The sequence below is a fragment of the Zea mays genome, chromosome 6 (assembly GCF_902167145.1).
Source record: "Zea mays cultivar B73 chromosome 6, Zm-B73-REFERENCE-NAM-5.0, whole genome shotgun sequence".
Classification (NCBI taxonomy): Eukaryota; Viridiplantae; Streptophyta; class Magnoliopsida; order Poales; family Poaceae; genus Zea; species Zea mays.
In genome coordinates this window covers 117452747-117475518 of record NC_050101.1, presented here as the reverse complement: position 1 = coordinate 117475518, position 22772 = coordinate 117452747, and the positions used below count along the sequence as shown (strand labels likewise).

Genomic DNA, 22772 nt, shown 5'->3' with positions numbered 1-22772 from the left:
AACTGAAGATCTGTATGCTGATATTTTTACTTGTCCTATTGGTAATCTTCCTATGAAATATCTTGGAGTTCTAATTGATAACAAGAAGCTTAGCAAAAACCTCTGGTGCTCCATGGAGGAAAAAATGGAGAAAAGGCTTGCTGGTTGGCAAGACAGATTTTTGAGTTTAGGTGGAAGGTTGACTTTATTAAATAGTTGTCTTTTCAATGTGCCTCTTTATATGCTTTCTATCTATCCTGCTCCTAAGTCAGTTATTAGAAAAGTGGACATATACAGGAAAAGACTTTTGTGGCAAGGAGGGCATCAATAAAAAAATTCACCTTGTTAAATGGAACTCTATTTGTTCTCCTAAAAGTCAAGGAGGATTAGGTGTCTTAAATCTTGAAATCATGAATGATGCTTTGATGACTAAATGACTATGGAATATTGAGAATTTAAATGGTTTATGGCAAAAAATCATGTCTAAAAAATATATTAAGGGAAACCCCCTTATTTTTGTCAGACAAAAACAAGATGATTCTCATTTTTGGAAAAAAGATTTTGGGTCTGAGAGATGTTTTTATAGGCATTGTAAAGTAGCTGTTGGCAATGGCATGAGAACTAGTTTCTGAAAAAGTTCCTGGGCAGGGGACTATCCTTTGGCTGACAAATTCCCTAGTCTATTTGATTTGGCTTATGATAAAGACATTTTTGTTAATAAAGTCTTGTCTTCCAATTTTGAAGCCCTCTCTTTTAGAAGGAGGATTATTGGTAATTTGAGCGTGATGTACGAGGAACTTTTGGCATTGAAAGATGATGGCCAAAAGGTATCCTCTTTAGCTGAAGTTCTCACTGCACGCCTACGCTACAATAGATTGAAGGACTCGATGAAGATATCAAGATTGACCTATATGACATCCTTGCCTCTGATGCACGCAAGTTTGAGCCAATGATGGCCCTCCCTTTGGAAAGGAGGAAGTGATTGCATATGAAGCAGTTAAGGAAGTGATATCAATGATGCTCTTCGTAGTTACCTTTTTTCTCAAGTATGTTCTTGTGTTGATGGATACTAGTTAGTTGTCCGTACATCGTTATGGTTTTTATATATCATATATACATACATTGCTTAAATGGGATAGTTATTCAAACACGATCTGAACTCATAGATTAGGTGAGTGCGAATGACGATGTATGTGGTGTGGGGTTAGACAAGATAAAGTTTTTTCTCTCGCTTTTTCACGCTCACGAGATCAAGGATGGTGAGGAATGAGATACTGAACTATAGATAACTAAATAAGTTGTGCCTATTGGGTTGGTCTAAGGCATTAATAATATCACAACTTGGCCTGATTAAAGTGGGCTCATGCCATTCCTAGGCCATCTTCTCGGCCCGACCCAACACTGTTTTTTATTTTAAAAAAATTAGTATATATTTATAATACATGCACAAACCAATAAGTGATGCAATGGATAGGAGGTGGTAGTTTGTTGCTGGTGAACTTAAAGTTTGATTAGCTAAATCACTTATCACAGTTTAGTGAGAGTACAAAACATGACATGATCCTCCTCAGGTGTACAAACAACTGAACAAGAGAGAATTGAGTTGTCGTTTTCAAAACAAAACAGCACACAAGATTTCCATATTCTACACTGCAGAACACCATTGCATGGATTTGGACACGCGCGCGGCACAAACACGGCCTCATCTAGGGTTGTTTTATGGTCAGCTCAGCTCTGAGATGCAATACCCCGTCGATAAAGAAGAGACTGTCATCAGCCATGAATAACGGCCACGGGATCGCAAAGAGATTCCGGTACCCAACAGCCTTACCGCCAGTGAAAGTATAGTAGCCCTTATATTTGCTGACAAACTCGCCTGACGGCCTTGTCCTTGCAGCGAACTCATAATCCACGGTAACACTTGTCGACCCTTTCTCTTGCATCCCTAGGAAGAGACCAAAACAATAGAACGCACTTTGCTGGTCCACGTTACAGTGTGCTGAGAGGAAGAAGCCCTGTCCAGCTAGATGGAAAGCTTGCGAGTATATCCGCCCAGATGGGAAAAGTCGGCTGCACTCCTCTCGCTTCAGGTCCAAGTATGCTATGCACTGCCGGTACGGCCTATCAAACTCTACAACCTTAAGCGGGCGATATTTGTAAGCTCGCTCAGCATACTTCCTACATGTCATCACGTCTGCTGCAAGGGCACGCTGCCTATGTGGTGCATCAGCTTTGTAGAGAAGTGCCTCTGTGACACATTTCGTCGCCTGCTCGTGATCCAGATCACTGCAGGCAATAACCTTCCGCAACTTCCTGCAGGTCATATGGCAGAACCGAACAAGGGGCAGCAAGCGTGTGCCCAAGATCTCACGTCTTTCCTCCAATTTTGGGTATTGAGCACGTGCCCACTTTATCATGAAGTCGTAGATAGCATCCTCCGACGCGACCTGAAGGTCATTGCTCCATAGGATGGCTTCAATTCCAGCAAGAGGAATGTTCATTGCTTCATCTTGGAACCTGAAAATGAGAATCGTTTATTATTATTATTATTAATGGCCATGTCTCTTCCTTGGTTTAACTTCTACCTCCATTGACAAGAGATTACTCACTTAGTCAAATCCTTGTATTTGTTGGCAAGGAATTCCTTGGCGGTGTCCGTCAATGGCTGAACTGCAGCAGCCATTGAAATGCTTGAAGGTAGATCCAGATAGAGCAGTGCAGACTCTGTGGTCATAGGCAAATTTCTAAGCAATTGACTGCAGTGCCGCATACAGGAACCAACCTCAAATTTGTCAGCGATCATCAATATATCCAGCAGGACAGTTGGCTGGTTTGTCGTCAACTTGCCGCTATACATAAAGCTTAGAAGCTCCATAAGCGCATTTTCCTCTGTTCAGAGTAGAAATTCAATGTTTCAGTCAAAAGTTCAAACTGTTAAAAAAGAAAGCATTTAACAGATATACACTAGTCCCTTGTTATTATGGACCTAAAACTTTTGAGACAAGGAAAGATGGATAATGTACAACAAGGTAGCAACCGAAAATTAGGTCGTGCAAACCTCATTCAGACTGATCGTTTCTGTACTACGGATCCCATCATTTCAGTAACAAAGGCAGCGCTTATGTAATCCTATTTTTTAGAACAATCAAGCATACTGCAATACTCCCACATTACCTGAAGCAGTTATCCTAAGAGTTGCATGCCTCTGGTCGGATTCTTTCATTCCATTTGAGAAAAGCTAAAAAGAATGAAACAAATGTTGTGAGCTAGTTAATAATACCACAATACAGTGCATTATCAGCGCAATCCAGAAAAGAAATATACCTTGTAAAAGAAAGGGCTCTTTGCAGCTAGAATTGCAGAGCTGATGTACATAGACTTAACTCTCAAAACCTGAGTACACTCCATACTACAGTATGAGTCGCTGCTTTTTCCATCCTCACCTGGCAAGAAAATATCCAATTAAATTATAAAATGAATGAATCACTGATATGACAAAAGAAAATGGCGCATTGCGGCATCACAAGATGCCTAGCCTGTTTGGATGTTAGCACTGGATTGGGTGATCAATAAAAACTCGACTTGCAGGGGAAAGACCACCCCCATGGCATTGCATTAAGAAGAAACTTTTTGCACGTAGGTCAAGAAACACCCCGGAGTCCAGCTGTCCTGGAAGTGTCATGTATAACATAGGAACACAGCCGATGAGGTGTGTATTTTAATCCAGGCATGTTTAAATTTGTCAGAATAGTAGCTAACACATGCGCTAGTCCTAAGGGCCCAGGCTGCATAGATGGTATTGATGTATTAGGGAAGGTTTATCTGATTGTATCCTATTGATGTATTAGGCAAGGTTCCCCTGATTAGGATCCTATGTACCATAGGCGAGCTGCTCCGAAAAGGAGCAAAAGTGTTATGGGTGGACGGAGGGCCAGCCCACCTACCCTCCTCACAACGAGTCTGGACTAATGTGAACAGTACCCGTGGTAGTGTACCTATGAGGAAGGGATAAGGATTAGGAAAGAGATTATATTACATCAGGTTGCTCCCTTAGTTCTAGGGATTAGTTTCTTAAGGGTTAAGTCCACTCTCATAAAAGGATGGGATTGTATCTCCCTTCAAGCAAGAAGCCAAGAAATGAAGAATTAATCCAATTTCCCCAAATAACTCTAAGTCTCTCTTCACGCCGACTTTGCTCAGCCATCTTCCTGCTAATGGTTGTCCCAAATGATCTAAGGATCATAACAGTTCCCATCGCCTACATGAAAAAATAATTAATGTGTTCTCTACCACAAGTTAGCTTGGGCCAACTTCAATACATCTGAACAAGTTCACCAATACATTGTGCCACAAGACAATAGTAAACTTGACAAGAAAACACCATCGGCACTAATAATAATTAGCAGACCCTGAATTTGCAACACATGGTAAAAAGGTAAGGAGTTTACTGAGTGTATGAAGGCTGCCTTTCCTGAACCCAAAAAAACTTAAAATATTTGAATGACATAATTGAAAAAAAAATAAATTGCACTAACCATCTGCCTCAATATCAGGCGGAGATTCTTCTATCATAGCTACAGGCTCATTGCCTTCCTCGTAGGCATCACATTCTTCAGCTTCAACTTTGCAGTTTGCTGGATCTGGCATGTATTTTCTAGATTCTGGGTCCATAAAACAGTAGTTCAAAAGTTATACGCATGATAAATTTGATAGTTGAAGATCATGCAGAACTATGAAAGACATAAGATGGGAATAAACTGGAAATTACAGCAATCAGTGAAAGAAAATGAGATAGTAAATTGCCAAGGCATGATGGTCAGCACAAAAAAATATCACTAATATAGATCAGCATCCTTATCAGTTGCCTGATATTTGGCTATGGCTTCAATCACATTTTTTGGGTGTTGGATCGATCCAACAGCCAAGATATGCACCCCCTTGACACTCTCCCTTCTTTATCTTCTTCCTCGCTCCTTTCCTCTTCCTCATTTACAACCGATGCAGCAATAGCCAAAGAGATTACATCCCAAACTTGCAAGCTTTGTTCGGTCGCACAGGCTGGTCTTGAGTGTGTTGTTCATATGTTCATGATTATGTAAATCATATTACAGGCATTGATCAAGGTAGGGCATACAAATAATTAGTTTGCACAAACCAAATGCAGAGATGAATGACATCGTGCCAATACAGCAGAACATATCACCCACAGCCAAGTGTCAATTGCAATAATTATCCCCACTAATTTCCACCACTTGGTCATTTCATTGGTAACAGATTGCTTAGTAAATGATAATCTGAATTGCCACTACGCCAACTCAAAGGATTGAAAAAGAGAACCACAATCCCACATTTCACAGCCTCGATTAAAACAAAAAGTGCCTTCACAACACTTGGGGCTAGTTTGGGAGTCAGGGAATTGGAGGGGAACGAGGGGGGCTAAAATACCCTTCCTATTTTGAATAGAAAGGGGGGATTTTAGCACTTGAGGCCGAAGGCTTTAGTAAAGCCCGAGCACATGGTAAGGTCAAATCAAATCACCTCAAAAGTTCCAGAGAACGCATGGAATAATTCAATTCAAACAACCAACCACTGTCTTTCCCCAGTTTGGAATCCACAGCCAATTCGCAAATTCTAGGGAATATGAAAAAAAAAAAGATAATCAGAAATCCTCTCTCACCTTTGTCGCGTCGGAGCTCCTCCCGTCGTCGCTTGCGGTGGCACGCCCAGTCGGCAAGAGATGAGCACCCCTCGCCGGTGGCGCCCTTGGCCCCGAGGGCGTCATCCCCAGCGACGATCTCGATCCGCAACACCCGGTCAGAGAAGTTGACCGAGTTGAAGGCGAACTCAAAGCTCGGGCCCCCACTCGCCGGCGAGAAGTCCGGGTCCATCCCCGCCTCCTCGAACCAATCAGCTACGCGCGTCCCCACGCCTCACGTCACCTCTGAAGTCTGAAGTACAGCCGCCTAAGGGGCCATTGACAGGATAGACGGAGGCCCCAGCTAAACCTAGCAAGGCTTCGAAAAGGAAACCGCGATACGGGAGCGAGAGCGAGCGAGGTGTGACCGTGTCCGTGTGGAGTTTGCCTGAGGCGGAGACGAACAAGAACACGAGAAGCGGAGACGTGGAGGGGTAGCGTCGTGATATAGAGAAATCTGGGGGTGTTTAAACGGGAAGAAAAAGGACAGCTGAACAAGACAGAGTAAATTCGTACCCTCCGGTGGGGACAGGTAGATAAATACACTTCACGCACTTCACGAAGTAGAAATTCGTACCCTCGAAGTAGAAATTCGTACCCTCCGTGGTGTTTGGTTCCAACCTCTAAGTTTTAGTGAGTCATTTTTTGTTTTGAAAATACTAAACGGGAAGACTAAAATAGATCTTTTAAATAGGATTTCTATAGACTAAAGTTTAGTCTTAAATTTTAGGAGTGTAATTAAAGAAATCATTAGTACAAATATGGTTTAAAACATGTCAGACTTGATTTTAATGTATTTTTAGATATTTTTGTCCTGCTATGCGTATGTGCACATACAAAAGATAAAAAGACGCATAAGGACAAAAATATTTAAAATGACACTGAATTAAGTTAATTTGACGTGTTTTGAGTTCTATTTTTGTGAATCTAATGTTTGAAATAACAAAAGTATGTTAAGGTTCTCTTTGAAATCTCTAGTGCTGATAGTTAGCTGCTAAAATTAGTTGTGAAGATGCGAAACACCCGAGCTGAGACCTCAACTTATTGGTAACTAACTATCCACAAACGATTAGGTTATTAGTTGGTTTAATCTAGTAAACAATTTGTTAGCAGGCTAAGCTTTAGAGGTTTCAAACAGAGTCTAACTAAAAAAACCTTTGATTATTACGGTAAGAAAGGTACATATACATCTTTTATTTGGGTTACAGTTACTATTCAGATTTTAGATCGAAGAAATATATTTAGATTGAGATTTCTAGCTATCTATATTACCTCATGACAGAGACTCGTTATTTTAGTAAGATATTTAAGAAAAGATGGGCAAAAAATATGATAAAATATTGGTACTTCAATATTATATTTATTTATTTATTATTTGGCATAGAAGGATAGTTCCAACAATAGATGGTTCCTCTAGAATTCAATGAGTTGTTATATAGACCAAAAATGTGATATGTCACAAGACTTAATGAAGAAGAAAAATAGGAAATCATTTTCAAACTGAAAATAGAAGCAAATATAAGTTGTTTGAGATGTTAGAGTGACCACCAATCTTAATGGAGATGTAGGAAAATATTTCAGATGCTTCGAGGGCCTGAGGCAATGTGACCTTTTTATCTCCCCTTATATTCAACTTGGTGGTTGATGCCATGGTTTGTCTACCATTTTAGAGAGCTTTTGGGAAGGGGGTATATCAATGGAGTAACTTATCATCTCGCTGGGGCGAGCCTAAATAACTTGGAATACATTGATGATACAGCTTTGTTCATCTAAAACTTAGGAAGAGATATTGCAAATCTTAATGGTGTGTTTGGTTTATGGAGTCACTGTATGCTTCATGAGGTGACGCATCATAAGTTCATTCCATCAATTTTGGTGGAATCAACCCACTCCTCATGTATATACTAATTATTAGCTTATGAGGAATGGGGTAGTGATGGATCAACCCATTCTATTCCATAAACCAAATAAAAAAGTGAGGAGTGAGAAGAAGATGGATCACTTCATTCCTCAAACCAAACACTTTGTAAATTTCTTCAGTTCTGCTTTGAAGAGGTTTTGGGTATACAGATTAACTACCCATAGGTGCATACAATTAGGATTGATGAGGTGGAAACTTAGAGAATTGTGGATGGTTTTAATTGCAAGGCGAAGAACTTTGCCATGAAATATCTAGGACATCAATTAGGTACAAGAGGATGGCCAAGTAAGAGCTCGGTGAATAAAACAGGCAAATTAGAGTAAAGGTTAGAGACTTGAAAGTGTTGTCAATTATCTTATGGAGGAAGATCAATGTTGATCATTTCAAGTTTGACCAATACCCTATGTATACAATGGGCTATTGGATTCATGAAGGGATTCAGAAGAGATTAGATCAAATTAGAGGGAGATTTTTCTTGTGAAGGTGTGGGAAATAAAAAGAATTATCTCATGATCAAATTAGCGGGTGGGGCTTCAAAAGAGTTTATCGGTCTAGGTTTCGTTGATACTATAGTCATAAACACAATGCTTTAGCTAAGTGGATTTATGAAGATCCCTCTGCACCTATCTGCAACACTAGGCGATGGATCTCGAACTAATGCTGATATTAGTCCTAGTTCAAAACAACTAGGGTAAAACCAAAAAACGAAGATCCTTCCTCTACTTGTGATAGATGGTAAGTTGGTAACTACCTTTGCTTCATAAAAAAATAGTTTTGCATAGCGTCTTCAAATCATTAGTTGTTATAAAGTCCAAGCTACTAGGTTATATAACGTCCTTGTTGTGTAACATCGATATATAAAAAGGCTAATACATTTATTTTGCGTCACTTAACGCCCGTACTAAGGCTATCTCCAGTAGATATTCTATCTCATCTCCTATTCTAAATTTCACTCTGCAAACAATGTTGTATATAGTGCAAAACATTGTTTTGCACGGCCATATACACGATCTGTTGGCCACAGCCTAAGAACGATAGGAAAAGACGCACCTTCTACATATAACTATGTACTTTGTACAAAAATCCTCATGTTCTAAACCAGGTTTATTCATGAGGAAATCATACACTAACTCAAAAGTAGCTTTCTTTTTTGAAACTGATCGAGTCAATTAAGGTCTTAGATTACATGGTCTAAAGTTTAGTTATTCAAATTATTAACTAAACTTTAAACTGCTTTAGCTCATATGTCATATGTGTTTTAATAAGCTATTAGTTTTTTTTTTGTGTGTGTTTGACAAACCTTTAAACAACCTCTAAACAAATTCTCAAAAGTTGAAGTACTCTCAAGTTTAACTATGAGACCCAAACTAAGCAGGAAAGTCCATTCATTAGAGTACAATAATGACTAATAATGAATTTTCGACCGTGATTGGGCTGTCAAATTCTGTCCAACTAGGGTGTTATTTGGTTAGGTCTCCGTTGTTAATGTAAGAGACAATGGAATGGTTACCGCTGTGATCCGAAAAATTGTAACCGAAGCCTATGATTATTTGTTTAGGAGGTTTTTTTTTTTCTTCTGGCTGTGTAAGGGATAGCGCTAGAAGGTGAGTGGTATAGGCATATTGTACTTGCAGTTAGACGCAACCAAACAGGAAGCAGCGGGATCGATTTACATTGTGAATTGATTATAGGCAGAAAAGCCCCAACCAAACAATCTTGCAGCCTGCACGCATACCAGTTGCTGCAGTACGGCCCATGAATGTTGTGGCCGATCGATCCATCATGATGGTTGATAGCCGAGCCACCAACTGTACAGGAATCATCCCCAACCATGAAGCAAAAGCAAAACAACTGCAGGTGAGGTACTACACTACACTACCCGACCCAGATCACAAAGAACTGTCATAATAGCCGATTAGAAAGTCAGTCAGGCATCATTACAGACAGATTGGAAACTACCAACAGCAAATCATTACTGTACAGAAGTTACAAGATCTGATTGCCGTGTCCATCTTGATTGGATTCTAGTCTGGCAGTTAGCAGATCAAATCTACAACATACGCGGCTGGATCTAGGATTCACACCGAGTCCAATTGCCTCGAGCTAACAATATTCAGCTATCTTACAATTGCAACTCTGTGTTGCGGATCGAAATCATGGAAGCTCACGAGTGGCATCACTTCCTTCTTGTGCTGATCAGGGGGAACACTGACGCGCTCAGCCGAGCGTGCTGCCCCTCTAGCCTTGCTTGCAGCAGTTTCACCTTAAGACTGTTCTCCTTTGTGCCTGTGAGCTGATGAGCTGGGGGTTCAGAGATCTCGCAGTCCAAGGACTGGGCTGGGTTATTCAGATGACGACGTGCTGGTGCTGGTGCTGGACTGTATTCATGAAACTCATTTGTCCGGGGCTGGTTTGATTTCTGTCCTAGATATGCATGCTGAGGAGCCTCTGATTTGATCTTCAGCAGGTCATCACGTAGTCGCCTAGAGACCTGGGTCATGACAGTCTCGTTCTGCTCATCTGCAGCAGGAGCAAGGCTAGCGTCATTGCGTGAGCTAGTTTCTGGTGCTGATGTGATGAAGTGCTGTCTGCTGACGCCAGACCTCGTCTTTTCTTTCTTCGGGCAAGGTGGCACATTTGACATCGGCGAACCTTCTACAGATACGCCGTTGGAATATTCCAGCCTTCGCATTGGTGAATGCATGCAGCCTGTAACCCTCCTTCGAGCTCCTGCAAGCTCATGATTCCTAATGGTGCCTCCATGCGTGTTCAGTTCAAAGCAATGCAGGTCACTGGCAATAGAACTGCCATCGTCGTCGTCTTCAGCTAGCCGAGGGACACTAGTGGCTCCATTCAGATGGACTGACTCAAGGGACTGCCGGCACAGACTCGCATCACGCTTTTCGTTACCATTGTCTAAGTTATCATTCTTGGAATTACCTGGCCTTTTAGCATGATGGAGAAAACCCTCAATCTCACTGCTCAGCCGCTCTGTGATTGAGGTTTTCCCGGACGAATATTCCCTCATATTAGTCTTTTGCATCTGCATTCGCTCGTCAAGCCATGCTTCTGAAATATGAACTACAGACTTGTCAAACTTAAGTTCATACTCCTTTACGTGTTTTTGCTTTAACAACCTGACTTCCTCCTCGTAGTTTCTGATTCCTCTCGCAAACTCATCACAAAGGTCTTCCAACAGGCAGGTTGTCTTCTTCTCTTTCTCCAGAGCCTTCACAGCCTTGCAAAATGCTGATTTCATCTCGGATAGCTCTTTGCCTAGCTTCCTATGGAGAGTCTCAGAATGTTTCCTTAGACGTCTCTCATCTTCAAGCTCCTCTTGCAGGGAACGAAGGGCTGCTCTCATCTTCTCTTGGTCCTTGCTCCTTCGAGCCATTTTGTCTTCGGTGGCTTGCCTGGCTAGTGAATCAATTTCCTGATGATACTGCTGCCTCTCTTGCATAAGTTCTTGAATGCATGCCTGGGCATGATGCAACTCTCGTTTCAGTCCCTTCATTGCTGACACATCAGCTGCATGCTGTTCTTCCAAGCTCCATATTCGATTGAGAACTTTCAATAGCTCTGTTGACGTTTTAATATCAGTACCTGCCTGCCTAAATCTGGCATTGCAATCCAAAGACCGAGTTGGGCTGATAAGGTTTATTGTGGTTGCCTGTCAAATGATTAGATGTTTTTAAGAAACATGTATTAATGCAAAAGTGTCTCGAGATGCAGAACTTGGAACTAATAATATGCAATGGCATCACAAGTGTGACACAATAAAAACAGTGCACATGATGATAGAATGGACAAGCATTTGGACAAGTACAATGCAGTCCATAACTTGTTATATTGACAAGCACGAGACAGAAGAGGGAGGGAATATCAGAAGAACTGGCATTTGTAACTAATGCTGTAAGTAAAACACCAAAGTAAACCAAGAAGTCTCTAGAGGGAGTGAATGGATACATACTCCAACTGAGCTAGTGAAACTTGCAGGAGAAAGAGGCTGTCTTGAGTGACATCTTTCTTCATGTAACTTCTCATGCTCCATGACTGAAGCTGGAATTTGTGCTCCAAAGCCACCTGAACTCCGTGGCTGAAATGTAAGAAGAAACTTATGGCATTCAGTATGCATGCCTTGTTGAAATAGCAAAAATCAAGTTGTGACATCCAGAGTGGAAAGCAAGATTGCCACTAATTGATCCCAAGTCAAATTCAGAATGAAGGGGACAGGATTAAATTAAGGGTCCACTTGGCTCCCATGAATTGGCCCGAATTGAATCAATTTCCAGATAACGGCCTGTTTGGCTGGCCATAGAATTGAATCGGCCATTTCAGCCGGTTTCCAATATCTGAAACTGTGGCCTGTGCTAAATCGTTTCTTAATCATCGCTTAAGCGCTCAGGCGCTGCCAAAGGGCCTCTAGCCAAGTTGGTTAGGTGGTCTGAGTAGCACTCCTCAGGTTCTGGGTTCGACTCCTCGTGAGAGCGAATTTCAGGCTGTGGTTAAAAAAATCCATCGTCTGTCCCAAGCCAAAGCACAGGTCTAAGGCTCAGCCCCAGTCGCGGTCGTTCTCACATGGTCTTCGATGCCACTGTGTATGGGTGTGGCAGGGGTTCAGGGGTTTTCTCGACCTGTGTGAGAAGGTCTTCTTAATACATACAATACTTAGGGGTTGTCTTACCCTCCGCAGGTTGAGTTTTTTAAGCGCTAAGGCGCTAGATAGCAGACACTGAGTTTAGGCGTATGGCGTCCGTAAGGCATACAAGTCATCCTTCGCGACGCCTTAGCCCATGAAACGGACGCCATATGAAGGTAGGTCTTCAATAACCCTAGCCCACCTCTCCCCATGTCCGACTTTGCCTTTATTCGTGAACTTCCCCTTTCTCTTACATGCCACCAGCCCTTGCTCACGTCGCTCGCCCGTCGTGTCGCCCCTCTGCTTCCCCCACGTGTGCCATGTCGCTGCCTCTGCCCCCCCCCCCCCACCCCCACCCCGCCCGCCTCCCTGGTAATCTCTCTGTCAGTCTCTCCTCTCATCTGTCTCAAGTAGACAAGCATCCAATCTGTTGAGAATCTGAATTTAATGTTGTCTTGTGTTCTTTTGTGGACTTGTTAGTTTACTTTATGAAGTTATGAATTATGCATTGTGGACTTATGATTTTTATGAACTATCAACAATGTTATTTTGCAAACAATGCTATGCATTAGGACTTGTATGTCTTATAATATCTATGTTCTATCTATTTACTTATTTATTTTCTTAAATGACTTAGTCGCCTTACTTATATGTCTATGAAGTCGCCTCGCCTTGCGCCTTAGGCGCTTAAAAGGTAAAAAGGTCCTAGACCACCGTAGTTCGCCTTACCACCTTAACAACCATGGTCTGCTCTCATTTCAGACCCCAAACCATCCGAAAGCCTCAAAATCTTGTTGGGTTGATCTGAGGAAACAATCAAAAGATCGACTCCGTGGGGGAAACCACACGAGTTTGACTTGATAGGAGTCACCAAAAGTGACCATGGTTACGACCACATGTTAGAGTGGATGCACTAATCGGTTCAACCCAAAAGCTTAAGCTGATAATACAAGGTAGACAATCCACGTATACACTTCAACATCCCCACTCAAGTGTAGCCAGAGAGAAAGGCACAAACATGGAAATAAAGGGGCAGAGTCAGAGAGAAAGGCGCAAACGTGGAAATAAAGGGGTGGAAGCACAAAAGGAGCCTCTGCCATGATTTGAACTCGAGACCTCTGGCTCTGATACCATGTTAGAGTGGACACATTAACCAGTTCAACCCAAAAACTTAAACTGTTAAGAGAAGGTAGACAATCCACTTATACATTTCAACACCACCCTTTACATAATGCTCAATAAATAGGAGGCTCCCCTAACCTCTCATGCATTGACAGGACGAGTAGTTAGCCACAAACCTTAATCACCCCAATCTAACTGAACTTGGAGTAAAGGGAAGGCCATTACCCTACATCTCGTCGCCATTACACCAAGCGCCTGCATCACACAGGCACATGTCTTCATTAATGGCTTCCTCCTCCGCTAACAAAGGTATTTTTTCGAAAGCGCAGGAGAGTTGCGCATCATTTAATTAGAGAAGAAAAGATCCAAAATGGACCAAGGTACAGAGCCTAGCAAGCAAGGTAAAAACACACGTACTCACACTATCCTGCAGCCAAACTACAGTCTCCACCAGAACAGAGGAAGGCCATGGCGGGACTACAGGGGGACTCCACACCCACAAAAATTATGCCATGTTCATATTAAGTGCGACCTCTAGGCCTAAGTTCTCAAGATGTTTAGCTCCAGCCTTAATCCAACACACCAACTCATCTACAAAAACACATCTGATTGTGCCCAGAGAAGGGTTCTCTCCATTGAAGACTGCCTTGTTGCGGTGAATCCATAAACACCATGCCCCCAAAATGATGACGATGTGCATACCCTTTCTCTTGCTTCTATGTCTAACAAAGGTATTACAATGGTTTAATCTAAGTTTAACTCTAATGAGGTATCCTAATCAGAACTAGAAGATCCATTGTTAAGTTCCTAATCCTCAATTTAATCTAACAAATCTAATCTGCATCGCCTTCCTCCCCCCTGCGCTATGTGTGCCTCTTCATGCCGTCACCGTCTCCCACCACCACCTGTGTGACCTACATCTAGATTGGAAGTTTCTCTACACCATTCGTCGTTGACCTATTTATGCGCCCACATCGTCGTCCTTGATTTGTGCCCGCAACCGGCATTTATCCGCTCATGCCACCGAACATCGGCCACGCGTGAGCTAAGACCATGTAAACACAGGTATGGCACTTCCTCCTCCACCCCTTCTACTAGATCTAGTGTATGAGCGCAAAGTTGTAGTCCTTGTGTGAATCGGCTTAGGTGCACATGGAGGCACCCTCGATCTAGCTTCAATCGCCTTTCAAGACTGCATGGATTCAAAACATCTTTCCACTTTTTTGTAGTATTGTAATGTTGTTGTGTTATGGGCCTTAGCCCATTAGCTATGTCATTATGGCTAGGTTAGATGCGGCCACTGTTCACGGGGCGGTTACTTTTGTAGTATTCTCTCATTTTGTTGTGAACTGCGATGCACTCGCAAGATAGTCCCGGTACTCAGCCCTCCCGTAGGAGGCCCTAGGAGTAAACCAGATCTATTCTTCTTCCCCCCTCTACTAACACCCTGCCCCTCCTTATATAGAGAGGTAACCCTAACTTAATAGCTAAGCAACATAACAAACCCTATCTGGCTGGTGAACAGTGGCCGCATCTAACCTAGCCATAATGACATAGCTAATGGGCTAAGGCCCATAACATGTTGTCATGTAGTCATACTTGACAACGAGTGGTGTGCATTCGAGGCTTAATAGATGAGGGCTATAGGCTACTTGTTTCAAGATAATTTGAGGCTTGATAGAAGTTGTTGTGCAATCCAAAATCCAAACTACACTAGTGGTGTGCAAATTCAGTATATATTTTAACTTAAGCGTGTGTGTACCCATGGTGAATGAAAAGTTTGAAACTTCTTGAAATCGTTAAGAGCTTTTGTGCTTGCTACCGAATTGTTTATATGGTGCATGTACAGACAGACCGTTCCGTTTGAAGCAAAAGCAATATCTAGCAGGAAGTAAAAAGAGGCCAGCCAAACGGGGCTATAAAAGGCTTGATATAAACTTGTTTGGCAATCCTACCCTTCTCTGCATTCAGATTGTGGTTTCTGCGGGAAATCATGTGCTAGTTCATCAAAACATAAATATTGTCATAAAAGTCTTAAATGCTTAATCATATCTTTCTTTGGATTAATCAACTACTAGTAGTAAATTGAGTCCCATAAATTTGTGCAAAACACATAGTAATTTTCTTTTATTGTGTGAAAATATCTTGGGGTTAGCATGTGTCGTTGATCCAGAGACTAGCATTTCAGTATTGGCTAGACCACCATTGCTTGACTGAGAGTATCATGTGGCGTGCTCTCGCAAACTCGTGTAGTAGGCACAAATCCAATAAATCTGTATTTGTCTATCCAACAATCTTTAATTGATGAACAATTACTATAGTATATTTTTTAGAAGGGCAGGCCTGGTGAAGTGGTGAGAGTTATCTCACTAAGTCACCAGGTCACGAGTTCGAAATAGCCTCTCTGCATTTGCATGGGAAGGCTTGCCTCGTTTTATCCCTTCTCCAGTGGGAGCCTTTGGCACTGGGTCTACTGTTTTTTTACTACAGTACAAATTTAAATTGGTTGAAATATAGTTATGTGTGCATGGAGTCTGATTTGTTGTGTAAATTTTTGCAGTGTGCTTGACTGATGGGGGCTGCTCATTAGTTTCACAAACCACTGCTCCACATCCTGGTTCGGTTCTGCCACATACGGGCTGCTATGTGCAAGTAGTTTCTTCCTTACTGATGATTCTTTGCTGCTATGTGCCTTCTTGATTTTACGGATGATTCTTGGCTGCTATGTGCCTTTTAAATTTTACGGATGATTCTTGCTACTATGTGCCTTTTTGATTTTACACTTTTTGATTTTACAGATGATTCTTGGCTACTATGTGATCTTATGACCGGTAGCCTAGCAACCCTAATAAAATCAGTTAGTTTGTTTAGATAGATAAGTATCAGTTAGTTTGTTTAGATGGATAAGGATAAGCAAAGTTTATTTAGATGGATAAGGAGTTTGTTTAGATAGATAAGGATTTGGTTTGTTAAGATATTAGATAAGGTCGGCTGCTATCTCAGCCCTATAAATGTACCCCTCCAATCAATGAAAGATTAAGTAGGCAAGTATCTTGCCCGTGCTTCCCACCAACTCATCTACTATTCACCCCCAACAGTACCGCACCTTCTCCACCAACAGCCCAACGGAGGCCAAGCGCCGGGGTCCTGGCCGTAGACCCCAAACCTATCACTCGTACGATCTCCGTAACCCTAATCCCGACATGTGCCTTCTTGAATTTTGATGTGGTGATTGGTATGGAATATACATTTTTGAAAATGTTTCTTATGTTAATCATATATAGCAAGGAAATTAGTATGTGCTCTTGCTCATGCTGAATATATGATATGTGATGTAGTATTTTGATGAATACTGAAAAATAATATATGGGGCAGCAAGAACATGTCATATATTATTTCTGAAAAACTATAAATGATGCTGATAATGAGTATGTGTTAGTCATTTCTTAACTTGAAGACTGAAAATACAGTTTATATCACAAAAAAAACATCATAGCTTGCAGTTCCGTTAAGGCTTTTAATTTTTTTTAAAGATATTTCATGTGGTTGCAGTAACTGATCATTCTACTTAATTCAGTGTGTTCTATTCCTAGAAATAATGTATGGGTCTAATAAGACAGTTTGGTTTGATACTACAATGCAGTTCATCTGAAGTACTTGCAGCACTACAGGAGGTTGAAGGATTTGACTTTGCTAGACATATTACTGTGTATATGGACAGATTACTGTATTTATGGCTAGTGCATGGCCTATGGCCTGCCAGCTATATATGGTAGTGATTGATTAGGGACATATTGCCTGATATATATATATATATATATATAGTGGAAGCCCCAGCCACCCCTGCAACATCCGACCAGACCAGCCCCAGCCGTCCCCTGCACCACCAGACCAGACCAGCCTGGTCGCCTCCACCCCCACGCCCATCACTGCATGCACACCTTTTGTTTTCATTTGCATGCGCAACAAAATTGGAAGACATGCACACAATTTAGGAGATGGATTGACATGCATAGAAACAAAAAAATCTGATTTGAATGCTTTATTCTGTCCATAAATATAGGATCTCTATAACAGCCATGTAGCTAATCTCGTTAAAATATTTTATGATATATATTGATACTAATTATGTTACACAATGTAGATATTTATGCAATACTGTAAGTCACATAAAAATTAGTTTCTTGTTACATGTGCACAAATTTAGGATGACAAGAATGTCCGTTGAGAGGAAATGGATTGACATGCATGGAAACAAAAAATCTGATTTAAATGTTTTATTTCCCCCATAAATATAGAATCTCTACAAACAATCATGCAGCTAGGCTCGTTAGAACCAGTTTATGATATATATTGATACTAATTATGCTACACGATTTAGATATTTATGCAGTGTGGTACACCGTGTAAAAAATCAGTTTCCTATTGCATGCACACAAATTTAGGATGGCAAAGAATGTGCGTTGAAAGAAAATAAATTGGCATGCATGGAAACCAAAAAAACTGATTTAAATGGTAAATTTCGTTCATAAAAATAGGATCTCTCCAACAACCATGTAGCTATGCTCGTTGGAATCAGATTATGACATATACTGATACTAATTATGCTACACGGTGTAGATATTTATAGTGTGGTACACCGCGTAAAAAATATGTTTCTTGCTGCATGCGCACAAATTTAGGATGGTAAAAATATGCGTTGAAAAGAAATGGATTGGCATGCATGGAAACAAAAAATCTGATTTAAATGCTTTATTTCGTCCATAAAATATGATCTCTACAACAGCCATGTAGCTAGGCTCGTTACAGACTGTTTATGATATATATTGATACTAATTATGCTGCACGGTGAAAGTATTTATGCATTACGATACACTACTTAAAAATTGGCATGCGGGTCACTGTTTGGACGCATCTCCATGTTCGATCGTAAAAACATTCAGTTTTGAGTGTAAGACATCTCAGTTTTGACCGTAAACACCGAGCTAACGTAAATGTTAGAAACCCTATATACACATTGGGTTAGGTAACGAGATAATGCTTACAAATCTATAAACGTTTGCGTAAAATGTGAATAGAAATATCATAAATATACAATAGATGGAAGCGCAACCATTGACTGAAATATATGTCGTAAACACATATTGACGTTGGCATAAATATGTATACAGAATAGCATAAAAACATGTCGTCGCTCACGCCCTAAGGGAGCCGTCGCCCGCTACACGCGCCTCTGGGATCCGACGCTGCTCGCACCTAGGGGAGGCCGTCGTCGCAGCTCGCCCCTAAGGAAGTCCGTCGCCGCCGATCCCATCTCAGTTGTGTTGCCTGTGACGGCGCCGCGTCCGTCCGCTAACTGCGAACTCGTCGTCCACTCGCCATAGACCCCTTCTGTCCACGCCAGAACCGCCCGGCCGCGCATCGGCCAAAGCCGCGCCCCGTCCGTGCCAGATCCCGCCAGACCTGCACGCTCGCATGTCGGCCATCGTCGTCGTGGTCCGCCCGCGTCAGATCAGCCCGTCCACGCGCGTTGGTTCCGTCGTCGCGCAACCGTTGCAGCCGCCGCAGCCCATGGCGCCCGTGGGGACCGCGAGATCGGGCGCTCGCGGACAGGACCAGCAGCGGCAGCAGGTTCCTGCACGGTTGCCACGCCGGTGGCAGCCGCCCGCGCTGGATCCGCCCGCCCGCAACCGTTGCCGCGCTGAAACCCTAATTCGTGGTGGTCTCGGGTAGCTTTTATAGACGACTTGAGGCCTGGTCTATTTGAGGTGGTGCGGCTGAACCGAAAGGTGGCGTTGGGTCAGGGCTTCCGGTCACTCTTTGGAAGCCCAAGGCTCCTAATAGATAAACTATATATATATATATATATATATATATATATATATATATAGACACACACACACACATACATGTATCGTCCCCTCATGAATCAACTACTATTCCTCCAATTCTTCCACACTTTCAGAATCTGATACTGATCTTGACCTGTATGACGTTCTCACCTCTGACGCTAGCAAATTTAAGTGCATGATAGCTCTACCAGTTCAAAGGGGAAAGAGGTGGCTACTGAAGCAGTTAAGAAGTGATTAGAGTAATATGTGTTTCTTACCAAATGGTTAATGGTTTTAATTTTGATGTGTAATCAGCACGTGTTGTTTGGTTCATATATCGTGTTCGTGCTTGTGCCTACCTCTCACTGATGTACTTGTTTTAATTTGATTATTAGATGTCTAAACATATATTGTGTTGATTGGGCCTCATATATTGTGCTGATTAAGTGATTATATACATATATTGTGATCTTTGTGTTCTATATGGGTCTGTATGTGCTGCGTGTGTCTCATATATTGTGCTGGTTAGATAATCTGGGCTCAATTCTTGATCCAAGTTAGCCAGACAAGATTTTGATTTTAATTCCAGAAATTCAGTTATGTTTGCACCCAAACAAGAATAATGAAATGAATCCGTTTCCAGCTGGTACAATTTTAGACGAATCAATTCCTAGAATCTGATTCATAGAAACTGATTCAATTCCAAGGAGCCAAACCAGCCCTAAAAAGACACAAATCTTAGTCGTATTCAACAAAAAGCATCACCGCACACTTTCAAAATAAGAGGTTCACAACTTAACATTATCTACATCCTGCTGTGTAATAAGAATGCATGACAAATCAGAAAAGATGAACAAACTATGTTTCCAAATGATATGATGAGGTGAGGGGACCCTTACTAAATTGCATGGTGTGAAAAGAAACCAATGCCCTTCTAGTTCGTTAAAAACATGAAAGTAAAAAAACAAATGCATAAACAAATAAACAATAATAAAGTGCATATTGCAAGTTTTGTAGGATCTATACGATTTTTCACACCTACCGGTTACATACTTAAAGAAGTTGCAACAACCACCTGATATACACTTTCTTTACCACTTCTTTGCTGTTGCTAATACATGCAAGATTTCTCCACGTTTTGTGAATAAATAACTAAACAGAGACATCAAGTACAAGGCTACAAGCATGCTAAATACTCAAGAACACGATGTAGTTCGGTGGTTCCTACCAGAAGCCATATTAGGAGAAACCACAAACAAAGAAAATAAAGCATACAAGAGACAAAGGCACGAGTATGCCCTTAGGCCTTAGGATGGAAAATGTCATAATCATTAAAAGGAAATAAACTCACAATCATTTAGTATAAAATTCTAATTCCATGTACATGTCCACATTGAAGCTCAGTCCACCACACAGATGACAGTCATACATGCAAGTGTGCCAAACTTATCAGCCAGCTCATCTTTGGGCCATATTAGATGTCCATGCAGCACTAGTTTTAATATTCTTTGTGTTTCTCTTAGCTTATCAATTTGGACACTCTAAATAATCAATCAGTGATGTTCTAATATAACTGGAATTCGGGGCTATGCTTCCATCTGCGAACTACACTAAAGCATTTCAAACCGAATGAGGCCTACTCCAGAATTTTCTATACCACTGCCACAAAATAATTATATTTAGTTTTTACTGCTCAACAGAAAATCATGGTGCATCACCCACGCAACAAAAAGCCGGAATAGGAACAGCACTGTACAGTGGCAACCTACAGATCAACCATATATCCAGTACAACATAAGTCAAACGAGTACCAGAAAATACTCAATTGCAAGGGTCGTACAGACAATACTATCACAAAACAAGGATTCAGCTTTTATGGCTGCATTTACTTGCTCGCTCTGAAAATTCAACAAAAGTAGGTGGAGAAGAAGATTTTTTTAAAAAAAAAAATGCAACTTACAACCAAGACTTAACAGCACACTACCAAACTACAATCGAACTACAGAGTGCTTAGCGGTAGACTATGAGTATCGAACTGTTTCTGATAGAAGGACCGATGATGATGTACATTGTGGAATATATATGGAAGGAGGGAGATGCTCCATAACCCACTCTTGCATTCTATCTGATGCTGTCAGTTTGTCAATGAAAGGCATGTAGTAATATTTAGCAATACTGGAAAGCACTGAAAACAGCTAATGTTAACCACACAAGGGAACGGACACATAATAGCTGCTAATCCACCAAAGATTTTTTTTATTAGGGACTAAAAGGAAGCGTTATTTGAGTCATTTGACGCAAGATCGAACGACGAGATCCAAGAAACCCAGAAAAAGGTGGAAAGAGAAGCATTAGATGATGCACGCATACAGACATCAAGCTGACCACTAGCGTCATCAAGTTGACCGGAAAAAAGCGACGCGGATGGCAAAGTTCATACCCGATCCGCATCCGCGGTGGGCGCCCTCCGCCCGCGGCGTCGGATCCGTCGGCCCGCGCCGGTGGCCCGGATGACGTCTTGGATCTCCCACAAGGTGGCGCCCAGCTGCCGCGCCGACGCGGCCGGCGCGCCCCTCCTCCCCGCTCCCGAATCCGCCTCCGCCAGCGCCTCATCCTCCGGCCGCGGCGGCGACGGCTCCAGCTTCCAGGACGGCGACGGCGTGGCGTGCCCCGCCTTCCGCCGCGCCCGTGCCCGCGCCTGAGCAGCCGCGAGCCCGCGCCGCAGCGACTCCTCCTCCTCCCCGCGGCGGCGACTAGGGCCGGGGGTGCCGTCCGGTTCTTGTGGAGGCCCCGCGGCGGCCGCGCTGCTCGGGCTCCTCGACCGCGCCTTACCGAAGGCCTCGAGAGTTGGCTCCCCGCCGCCACCGTTGCCGCGGCATTTCAGAAGCGCTGCTGCTACAGCGACCGCGGCAGCTGGTGGTGGCTCCACCTCCATGGTTGTCTGCCACTTTGCCTTTGCGATCTTGGGCGGGGCTCCCTCTTCCCCTGTGGCCCTGCACTGCTTTTCTTTCTAGTCTGAACTATAGAGCATTCTCTGCTCTCTCAGCTTCCTTGGCTTCTGCTGTCTCGCTATGTACAGTGCGAATCTGTGTGACCAGGCTCAGAAGCGGCGCGATGAATGTGTGAGAACTGAGAAGTCTGGCAACTGGCCAACTGGCCCGGAACCGGGATGGGGACTGGGCAGTGGAATAATGGGTCTGTTGACAGTTTTTTTTTTTTTTGGTTAAGGACTAGTTTGGGAACCTTATTTTCTCAATAGATTTCTCAAACTAGTTCTAAGAGTTTTTAATCTAAATTCTGATATAATCTAGTTGTCATAATAATCTAGATATCATTAGGCTTACGTGTTGAGGAACATGAAGTCTGTATGTTCACGTTTTAGAGGTTAGAAAACGACAAATTTCTCTCCTCTGAACGACTCGATTTACATTTATTTTGATTTAAGTGATTTTTATTGAATCGATTCTTACATAAACAAACTAAGAAGCGAAACAATTGGGTGTCAGAAGCCGATTCTCATGCCAGAAGGTAAAACAAAGTAGGCAAATATAGAATAATCCAGCGTGAGGAGCATGTGCTACGTGA

General features: G+C 42.2%; 2 protein-coding genes and 1 long non-coding RNA gene across 3 annotated transcripts; 1 reads left to right on the top strand and 2 right to left on the bottom strand.

Moving 5' to 3' along the window:
• Positions 1–1485: 1485 nt before the first annotated feature.
• LOC100282557 (GAMYB-binding protein) lies at positions 1486–6090 on the bottom strand. Its single transcript, NM_001155465.1, is given in 6 exon segments — positions 1486–2496; positions 2589–2868; positions 3154–3217; positions 3304–3422; positions 4515–4640; positions 5657–6090. Coding segments are annotated over 6 exon segments (1611 nt in total). The 5' UTR covers positions 5868–6090; the 3' UTR covers positions 1486–1685.
• Positions 6091–9510: 3420 nt separating this feature from the next.
• Positions 9511–22211, bottom strand: LOC100278907 (uncharacterized). The gene is made up of 3 exons (NM_001360922.1): positions 21628–22211; positions 11566–11691; positions 9511–11265 (listed from the first exon to the last, which is right to left on the bottom strand). The coding sequence occupies exons 1-3, from the start codon at positions 22120–22122 to the stop codon at positions 9772–9774; spliced, it is 2115 nt and encodes a 704-aa protein (NP_001347851.1). The 5' UTR covers positions 22123–22211; the 3' UTR covers positions 9511–9771.
• On the top strand, positions 16341–17146 carry LOC103629903 (uncharacterized). Its single transcript, XR_554703.3, has 2 exons — positions 16341–16531; positions 17000–17146. It is a non-coding gene; the product is annotated as an uncharacterized lncRNA (long non-coding RNA).
• Positions 22212–22772: the final 561 nt, after the last annotated feature.

Coding starts and splice junctions, on each gene's coding strand:
- LOC100278907 (NM_001360922.1), bottom strand. CDS start 22,122: ATGGAGGTGGAGCCACCACCAGCTGCCGCGGTCGCTGTAGCAGCAGCG. Junction 11,692..21,627: donor CCACCGCGGATGCGGATCGG/GTATGAACTTTG, acceptor CTTACATTTCAG/CCACGGAGTTCAGGTGGCTT. Junction 11,266..11,565: donor GTTTCACTAGCTCAGTTGGA/GTATGTATCCAT, acceptor ATCATTTGACAG/GCAACCACAATAAACCTTAT.